The sequence below is a fragment of the Mchenga conophoros genome, linkage group LG1 (genome assembly GCF_057382185.1).
Source record: "Mchenga conophoros isolate Kocher_MC1m ecotype Shallow Benthic linkage group LG1, M_conophoros_male_GT1.1, whole genome shotgun sequence".
NCBI lineage: Eukaryota > Metazoa > Chordata > Actinopteri > Cichliformes > Cichlidae > Mchenga > Mchenga conophoros.
This window is the reverse complement of record NC_140526.1, coordinates 18,519,920-18,530,558: the sequence shown is the minus strand read 5'-3', so window position 1 is coordinate 18,530,558 and position 10,639 is coordinate 18,519,920. Positions and strand designations below refer to the sequence as shown.

The window sequence follows — 10,639 nt, the reverse complement described above, 5'->3', positions numbered from 1 at the left end:
TGTGCAATTCTTTTATTTTTGCAGGGATTCTGTAGCCATAATAATCTTACTGTGAGACTTCTATGATTTTTCGGCTGAATAATTAAGAAGTTCCAAAATATAACGGGGGCCACATGAAAAAATGTAAAGTGTTTTGACTCTTGGTAATAAATTTAATCAAGCTGAGTCATTTCTGATGACAAACAGTACCACACAAACCTCAGCAAGATGCTGCTCGGCCTGATGACACACTTCTGTTGTGACCTGTTGCAAAAAGCATGAAAAGGTCTTCCACGTACACACCTGACATCATTTTAAGCATCCTTAAACATGATAAACTAGATTTGTTTTGTCTTTCTGGTCTTCGTGGTATTTTCTACTCACTGTCTTAATCATCTTGGCTACTGTTTTTGGTTTGTTTAAATTCTGCTGCTTTCTTTCTCTAATATTCTTATTACCTCTCAGACTTCGGCACAGATTCTCACATTTCAGTTTCAGTTTACTTGCACTTATTGACAACGCAGCTATGGCAGATGTTTTCATTTTTATCTCTTAAACTGGTAATTAAATGAACTCTTTTCTGTGTACACTCAGATTCTCATGGCCTCACTTGATTATGCTCATTCCATGCACACTAAATCTGAAGCAGTAACTATGCTTCTGTTATCATCAGTGATATTTATCGTTTTTAACTTGTGCTTATTATTTTTTTTTAACACTCTCCAACTGTTGCCCTTTCTTCTCAGTGTCCTTTCATGTTATCCATGGGAGACGATTCACCCCATTTATGCTTTACAGTCACTGTTCAAACATTTTTTTTTTCAATACAAACACAAATGACGAGCTAGCCTGAGGTCTGTTACTCTCAGTCAAAGGACAAAATCATTGCGAGATGCTGTACACGCTTGAAACATACCTGCTTACTTTGTGTTCCAATGAGCCGCAAGGATGTGGGTGACTGTGCTAGATGGTCAAATGAGGTCATTGTTCCTAATTCACTTGGAGCTATGGGTGTTGTTGTGAAAACTTTTCATGTGATCATTCTGCTGTATTGAAAGCGCTTTCAGATTAGCGGCTCAGAGGCTGCTTGATGGGACTGCAGTATTACCACTGGTGCTGTGGGTTAAACGTAACCAGTTGCCATAACATAATTTAACAAAAACACCTAGAGCAAATTGAAATTCCTGAAAAAAATCAATGCAGAGTTGCAACAAATTTTTCTTTTCTTCGATAAAATATTTGTGCAACTTACTTGATTTCAGAATTGTTTTTTCGTAGTCACACGACTACGTGTGACCCCTGATATTTTTGTCATTGTATAAATTAAATGACACGGCAAATCCTCAAATTTCAGAAGCTGGACAGAAGCCGGTCTGCTACTTTTTTTGTGACGTGTTTGCCTGCATGACTTGTCACTTTTGATAATACAAATGAATTTGAAACCACATAAACATGCTCAAGAAGTTGAAGTTGAAATTATTAAATTTGATTTAACAAATTGTGTGGATATGTATCAAAGTTACTGTGCCGTTAGCTTGAGAAGCAAGTTTAACCACAAACAGCACGTTTGGCTCTATGAACACAAAGATTTTCACTTGCACATTTGTCTTAAAGCTATTTAAGACTTATTTTTAATGGAAATCATTTTTAAGCACAGGTAGATGTGTGGATTTTGTCCTGGATTACTTAAGCCTTAGATTTCATATTTAATGTTTTCACAATATGTACCTGGTCAGACTGACCCAGGCCAAGAATTGCCTCACAGTGTCTACACCAAATCTAGAATTATGCATCTGTTTAGATTTTTTTTAATAGCATAATTGTCATTTGTAGATTATTGTCCTAAATTAATGTTTAGGTTGAAGTTTTCCAACCGTTTTTTGTTTCAGAGAAAGATCTTTACTATCACACAATTTCCTTTGTTGTTAAGACATCATTAAAGAGTTTTCATAACTTACCATCCATAATTATTTAAAGATGATTTAACAAAAATAAAATTTAAAAAAATATTGCAAAGCAGTGAAGGGGAGCCTTGCATGTGTGGCAGTTGCACATGTGTTTCCCACACTCACTGAATTAGCAGCTCAGGTGAATTTTATGACACCCCAAGCCCTCATTTGGTCACAGTTAAATCAGAACAAATGGATTCTGACTGTTTTTAGATTATTTAGTTACATTGCAGGTGCTTGTGCTTGCAGGAGCAGATGCTGTGTCTATGTTAAGGGACCAACTTTGTTCCCTACTTGCACCTACTTCCTCCGTCTGCAGGAACCTGGGCAAATATGATTTGAGCACAGTGTTAAGATCCCTCTTGACCCCTCTCTTTATTACTGTCTCAAAAAAAATACACACAGACATGGCGTGTGCATCTTTATATGTGCAGTTGTTTTTAAAATGAGAATATCTAAGAACAAAACAGGAGGCTAACTACGAGTAAAGATTTAAATCTGCTTTCCAGAAAGTATAATGCAAGTTTTCAGAGCTTTTTCTTTTTTAGTTTTCAGAAATTATATTTTGGACACCAAGACTCTGATTAGAATAATATTAGCGTAAGTGAAGCATTTTCTTAAAGCAGAAAGAAAAGTGTTAAAAAAAAAAAAACAGATCGAACTATTACTGAATTCAATCCATCACCGTTCAGCTCTCTCCCAAGAAAACTTGGCACAACTTTCGCAGACAGGACCGCAGCGCAGCTGACGCTTGTGAGGAGGAGCCGCTTGAAGTCATTCAGGACGCAGCATCACTGTGAGAAATAATCCGGCATCTCTCTCTCTCTCTCTCTCTCTCTCTCTCTCTCTCTCTCTCTCTCTCTCTCTCGTTTCCAGTATACTATAGACAGTGTTCATTGCCACTGTGCTGGTCAGAACAATGTGAACTAATGGAAGGATTCTGGTGGATCGGCTGCTCTGTTTGAGGAAAAAACGTGAACTCGGAGTGCAAGATTGCAGCGGAGAAGGAAAGATTACAGATGCCCATCTCGGAGCAGCTGGTTGGATGGGGCGAAAAATAATAAAAACTCAATAGGCTATAATAAAAATAAAAGGATTACTCGAGTCAAGAAACTCACTTTTCACCGGGACCAACGCGGTAGCTCGCCGATGATTTTTCAGGTTGAAATAAATATAAATACATATACTTGAACTTTTTGCGTGGAGTGTGATGATCCTGGACGGTTGAGGCTTCCATGGGTTTAACAAACAGTTCGGATGAGTTGCTTGAATCCCCAACCTGCTCAGAAGCAAGCTGTAACTGCGACAGCTGATGTAGAAGCATCCTCTAAGCTCCAGAGACAGCTGATGAAGGTTCCTTACCCAGTTTAAATCTGTGCTGCAGCAGCCTAAAACCCACACGGAGCACCTGAAAAGCTAAAAGCTTGCAGTTACCTAATAGAAGGCAGACATGGAAATGACCAACGGGTCCCTGCAGTATCCCTCCATACTTCACACGGACTTCGGACCGCTAAATGACCTTCTGGAGGAGAACGAAACGAACTCAACCGCAGGAGAGCGAAACTGGCTGAACTGCGTTCAGATCCGGGTCCCTCAGGAGCTCTTCTTGGCACTGGGACTCATCAGTCTGGTGGAAAACATCTTGGTCATCATGGCGATTATTAAAAATCGAAACCTCCACTCGCCCATGTACTACTTTATCTGCTGCCTGGCCGTGTCTGACATGCTTGTCAGCGTCAGCAACGTGGTGGAGACCATATTCATGCTTCTCAATGACCACGGCCTCCTGGATGTGAACCCCGGCATGCTTCGCCACCTGGACAACGTCATCGACGTGATGATCTGCAGCTCCGTGGTGTCCTCTCTCTCCTTTCTGTGCACCATCGCTGCCGATCGCTATATCACCATCTTTTACGCGCTGAGGTATCACAGCATCATGACCCCTCATCGCGCCATCATCATCATCGTGGTGGTGTGGCTGGCCAGCATCACCTCCAGCATCCTCTTCATCGTATATCACACCGACAACGCCGTCATCGTGTGCCTCGTCACTTTCTTCTGCACTACTCTGGTATTCAACGCCGTGTTATACCTGCACATGTTTGTCCTGGCGCACGTGCATTCTCGGCGCATCGTGGCTTTCCACAAAAACAGGCGCCAGTCCACAAGTATGAAAGGAGCCATAACCCTCACTATCCTGCTCGGGGTCTTTATTTTATGCTGGGGCCCTTTCTTTCTACACCTTATCCTCATCCTCGCCTGTCCCACCAGCCCCTTCTGCAACTGTTTCTTTCGAAACTTTAACCTTTTCCTCATCCTCATCATCTGTAACTCCCTCATCGACCCGCTTATATACGCGTACCGGAGCCAGGAGCTGCGTAAAACCTTGCAGGAGATGGTCCTGTGTTCGTTTTGCTTCGGCGTGTGATATCATGGACATTCCTGAACAAAACCGAGCGCAACACAACATTCTTCCTCTGTCTTCAACATGTCCGAAGATAGAATAAGACACAACTGATATATGTTTAAACATGCAAATGTTGCCCGTGCGCGAGTGCACATGGCAGCTGAAGACTCTCACACTGCAAAAATTTGATAAATAGAACTGGCTTCCGTTTTAGCTGTAAATTTATTTATTATTGCGTTACGCTTTTTTTTTTGTTCTTCACTGGGAAGCTTGTGGATAATCTCGTAAATCAGTCAACAGTTTCACAACACTACTTATTGGATCTGGTCTTAGTGGTTTTTTTCTTTCTTCTGTAAACATGTTTGATTTTTTTTGTCTAAAAATGCCTCTTATGGTGGTCAAAATATGCTGCCTTAATTCTTTTTTAAAAAGGCGTTCAATTATTATAATTTCTTGAAAATAAAAAAGGAAGTTTACTTTCATTTTTAAAATGGCCAACAACAAAAGGTCGCTACCTTACATCTCTATCCCTTTTAAGATTATTTATTATTATTTCTGAATCAATATCTTAATTACATTTTTCTTTTAATGAATGATGTGCGTTGCAAGAATTAAAAAAATAGAAGCAGCGAATAATCTCTTAGTTACTGCAGCTCAAATGCAGATTATTTTATATATAGACTGTCTTTGGGAAAATGTTCAAGCATGGTGCAAACGGAGCAGGGGACGGATGAAACACAGCTTAATTGGAGGGGCGATCAGACTAAACCTTAAAATGACACTGTGTGACAAACTCCAAAATTACTGTTGCAAAAATAAACGCCAAATATCCCAGTGACTAAAAAAAAAGAAAAGAAAAAAAGGGGACAAAAATCACATGAACATGCTTGGTGGTAGGCCCGAGGCTCATGGCATGAGAGGGTTTATGAAAGAAGAAAGAAGCCATGTCAAAGCTATATTTCTGGAAGTTTGTGGGTTCTCTGAAATGCGCAAATAAGGGACAGTTTGGGCTGAAGTTTTTGTTATGTAGGACAGTCTAGGAAGGAACGGACTAAAGATCCATGATTAAAAAGACAGCATACAGGTTACACCAAGTCCAGCTAATGTAATTAATTAACTTCATTGCATAAATTAATTATTAACATTAATAGTTTTAGTTGATGCATATATTCCATGGTGTTCTTTATTTATCCCACATAAGTGCTGGTAACAGGCCTGCATTTTGCACTCTTATCATTTTCTGTGGAAAAGATGAAATTCATCCATCTTAATTTAAACTCTGAAAAGTTTTAAATCCCCACATGATGGTGGGAAGAAAGGTTTCTGGGTTATCAAGCTGTCTGCCAACAGATAAATAAAGAAACCATGATAGCAACAATGCAATGTGTAATGTGAAGTTGTGCTCTGTGTAATGTTTTTGTTGTTGTTGTTTTTTAAAGATTAATTTTAGAACCCATTTTTTTCTTTTTTTTGTACACTTTGTTTTTTGTATACTTGATTTATTAGACTAGCTTTATTAGGATTGTTTTCAGAGTGCTAGCTCGATATAGAACTGATAATATACAACATTGTCATGTATAAGTCTTTAAGAAAACCTCTGTTAAAGATAATGACAGTCAGAGCTTCAGTATACAGCCACAAATAAACATGATTCCATACATAGTATAAAATGAAAATGTATAAATGTGGGTGTTTAACAAAAAAGAAAAAAAGAACAACTGTGTGCATCCAGGTCAACTTAAAATTGAGTAAAACAGGACTATGTTGTTCTGCATGTCATATGTATGTATGTTAGTGGAATTGTTTACCTGTTTTCCCAAATAAAGGGGTCAAAACATACAAAATAGTTTGTATTGAATCCAGAACAACAGTGGTATTGCTTAGTTATCATCTGTCCATCATAAAGTCAAGTATTTTTCATCTCATTATTATCTTCAGATTTTTGCACATTGCTTGTAAGCATTATTTGAAGTCTTTATTCATGTGCAATCAAGCAAAAAAAGACTGCAGCTTCTCTAGGAAATGCCTCTGCAGTCAAATAAAGAACACGATATCCAGATTTTCAAATTATGGACAAATTATGGTTGCTGTATTGCATTAAATGGTAAATGGTCTGTACTTGTATAGCGCTTTACTAGTCCCAAAGGACCCCAAAGCGCTTTACACATCCAGTCATCCACCCATTCACACACACATTCACACACTGGTGATTAAGGTAGAAATTGTCAGTGTATTGTATCTGTAGGTATTTCTGCAGCGTCTGCAGACGACATTCTAACTTTAATTGCAGAGCTTTTAAAGTTTGCCTATTTATTTGCAACATGAACATTTTCTGGTTCACATTAACAAAAATATGCAAGGCAACGTTTGCTCTGGGCAGACAGTAGAGCCATTGATATACAACACAACAGAGGCGTTTTTTGAAATGCTCCATTTTTAAACTCATGATCAAGTTCATTTGCTGTGCCTTAAATAACAGCAATGAGCACAGGGGATTTCCAGTTTGAAAGAAAAAGAAAAATCCCTCATCCTGTCCTCAAGGAAAAAATTAAAAAATCCTAATTGTTTAAGATGATTTAAAAAAAATTCTTGGCTTTTTTGTATGTCACCCACACGCACATTATTAGAGGGAAATGGCTCATTTTTCCATTTTATGAAAGAAATGGAGGGAATGCGTACAAGTGAAAATGTACATATGTCAGTTCGTTAAGTGGACATTCTTATATACTGGTTTTCTACTTGAGCACTGAAAGTATCTATACAACATGTCTCATTCACCTGTTCACAAATTCATTCATACAAGCACCTTTTTCTGCTTCTAAGTGCTTTCTATCTAACATTCACACTCCTGAACATATCAGGAGTAACTTGAGGTTTGATATCTTGCTCAAGGGCGTTTTGGCATGCAGACCCGAGCAACCAAGACTCAAACCACAAAGCGACTAATAGATGACCTGCCCTACCTTCAGAATCACAGCCACCCCAGTATTATATTTGCAGTATAATTGTTTTTTTTTGTGTTTTTTTTTTAAACTTTTGCTAAAATCTTTTCTTTCCAGTTAGATTTTCATGTTGTAACAGTCCATAATTGTATTACATGCATTGGCACAGCCTAAATTTCAAAGAAACTTCAAGATGATGAAAGATAATCCCAAAATGAATGAATGCTATTCATTGTGATGGTTTGTGTCTAAAAATAATTCATTACCCTTATTAAATAGTAATTTGTGAATGGTAGTTGCTTTGGAAGATTGTCTCACGGCTTTGAAACATTTGTCTCTCCTGCCAATCCCGTCTCAGATATTAAATAAATATTAGGGTTGATCACGACACGTGCTTCTCAGAGGAAAACTGACATGGACCAGAACACACTGACATCACTGTCAGTGACCTGTAATGATAACGTTGACCATGAACCCCAGATTCGTGACCATGAAAATAAATGAAAAATGAACCATATGTTATCTGTAGTGTCTCACTTAATTAGAATTACTGCTGATTAAAGGAAGGAAGAGACGTGTGACTACATAATTTCCAGGGAACAGCATGTTATTATTGGTGCTATGACTTCTGCCTTCATTTAGCCACACAACACAGCTCTGTTTGCAGTAAAGGAAAATCTCCACAGCTGCTTCCCCCAACAACGAACACACTCAAGCTATATCCATATGACCAGACCACAAAATGCCTACCCTCAGGGATGAATGCCAATAAAATATATTTTTAAAAGGTTTTTAATCAAATGATTTTGATTAGAAAATCTTTACAAACAAAACCTCCCATAACTGAAAATAGTGGATACTGAAAACTGAAACAATTATAAAATAGCATAAAGTAGTGCAATAGTTCTCCAAAAGTTGATTCTGTTCATCTGGACGTAGCGTTTTTGGGAGAAACGTTTCGTCACTCATCAGAGTGACTTCTTCAGTCTCAGCTGACTGCAGGTTTCCCCAAATCTTATAAACAGTACATCTGCACAATCATCTGCACTGAAACCAGCCCACTGAGGGGACAATGGGCTGGGAGGTCAGTTCCTTAATCATAATTATGTAAATTCTCATTTGCCCAATTAGAGAGACTGGACATTCATCCATCTGTCTTCTGTGTATCCAATTCAGGGCCAGCAGGCTGGAGCCTATCCCTGCTGTCATAGAGGCAGGGCAGGTAGCCAGTCTACCACAGGGCTACCACAAACAGGCAGACAACCAGCCACACTCACATTCGCACCTGTTGCCCATTGACAATAACCAATTAACCTAGCCCTCAAATCAGATTGAGATGCTTTGGCATGACCTGAGTTAAAATAAAGAGCGGGCCAATATTCCTCCACAGCAGTGTGAAAGATTCAATGTACCATACTGTTTGACAGCAGTTCTTGCTGCTGAGGGTTGCTCAAGCAGTTAATAGGTTTAAGGAATATAACCTGACCACCTGACCACAGGGCTAAGCAGGTTTGGATAACTTTTTTCCCTTAATAAATTAAATCATTATTTAAAGAGTGCATTTTGTATTTATTTGGGTTGTCATTATCTAATATTGAAATGTGATTATCTGAAGCACGTAAATGTGACCAATAGGGAAAAAAAACCATAGAGGCATGCACACCTCTAAAACATTTCTATACACTGTGAAATTGTTTTGGTACCCCCTGAAAGTTAACACACTCGTGCACATGTGATGGTCATTGTCCACAAATCTCTTAGGACAGCCGTGAAAGACAATGAAAGACCCGTGTTTACCGAGTCTCTACAGTGAAAATTTGCTCTACAACCTCTGATACTGAACATTATCTCCATAAATCTGCTTTAAGCTGAACCAAAATGGGGTCTGAATGTAGTACTGGTGTGTGTTTTAGTTTCCATTAGATGCAACAAGTAAACCCATATGGAAAAGATCTATATAAATCTTATAAAGTTTGTATCTGTCTTGTGTGAAACTTGGATGAAAAGCATACAAGAGTGAAAACAGATATAAGATCCCTTGAAAAATTATATAAATGAAACTTGTATGTTCTGGATACTTACTAAAACAATGTATGAAAGTAATGAGAAAGTGGCCACTTTCATGAGTAAATCATGTAAGTTTTTACTATTTCTTTTCCACATGGGAAGGCAGCTCTGCTATGTATGGTGGTTATTTGTGAATCTTAATTTCAATTCAGTTCATGTGGCGGAGGTGTGGTCCCGGGCGCGTCTGCAGGGGAGGAGTGGTGCAGTGGGTTCAACGGGGCTGTGCTGGAGATGCCGGTGAGAACAGCTGATGGCGATTTGGACTGATAATGGTTTCCTTCCCTTTTTATAGTGAGACGGAGAGGAGCGGAAAAGAGGGAAATCAGCTGGGACCGACAGCTGTCAGACTGTGTTCAGTCATAACCTGAGAAAATTGTAAATAAATGTGGAACCTGGTGATAAAGACCTGTGTGTGTGTGTGTGTGTGTGTGTGTACCTGTGTATAGTGCATTTCACAGTTCACTTTTTATATAGTTCCAGTTCACAACAACAGTCATCCTAAGAAGCTTCACATTGTAAGTTAAAAAAAACTTTGATTGCAAAGAGAACTTCAACAATCAGACAATACCTGCTGAATATCTGCTAAAACTGGTTTGGGTGGGAGACAGAAAAGAGACCACAACAAAAAGAAGAGAGTAGAGAGAGAGATAATAGTGGCATACGATGAGTGAAAATGGGGAAGAAGAAGTCCATAAGTAGCCTGATCCTATAACTTTATTAGTCTAGATAAGAGTTATCAAAAAGGTAAAGCTTTAAATCTTTAAAGCAGTGAGAGTCTCTGTCTCCCAAACCCAAACTGTGAGCTGGTTCCATGGCAGAAGGCTCTGCCTCCCATTCTACTTTCAGAAACTCTTAGAAGCACAAGTAACATGACAGTCTGAAGAAAAGCTGCTCTATAAAGTCTTTATGTAACCACGAGGCCTTATAATTCAAGACTTTGTATGTAATGGAAATAATCATCTATAGAAATAGAAATGGAAAAAAACAAAATGCTCATTGCCACACACTTGCTACATTTGTGCACAAATAAATGAAACTCAATGTAAAAAGGTTTTTATGGCAGATTCCTAGTAGATTACAGAAGCAGCATCATTCCCAGAAGCAGTAAAAACAAGGAACAAGGAAAAGAATGAGGCACCAAACTGATCACACTGAAAAATACAGTTATGATAGGGTTATGGCCTCTTCATAGATATGGCAGACATGTAGCAACATCAGCATTCATTTTCTCTGGAAGCCAACTAAGGCAGGTTATTATTATTATTATTATTGTTGTTGTTGTTGAAGTAATGCAA

General features: G+C 38.6%; 1 protein-coding gene across 1 annotated transcript; it reads left to right on the top strand.

The window, feature by feature from the left end:
• Window positions 1–2,871: 2,871 nt before the first annotated feature.
• On the top strand, window positions 2,872–6,161 carry mc1r (melanocortin 1 receptor). Its single transcript, XM_085268574.1, has one exon. The coding sequence runs from the start codon at window positions 3,379–3,381 to the stop codon at window positions 4,354–4,356; it is 978 nt and encodes a 325-aa protein (XP_085124700.1). The 5' UTR covers window positions 2,872–3,378; the 3' UTR covers window positions 4,357–6,161.
• Window positions 6,162–10,639: the final 4,478 nt, after the last annotated feature.

Bases quoted from the DNA above. Each gene is read 5' to 3' on its own strand.
- mc1r (XM_085268574.1), top strand. From the start codon at position 3,379: ATGGAAATGACCAACGGGTCCCTGCAGTATCCCTCCATACTTCACACG.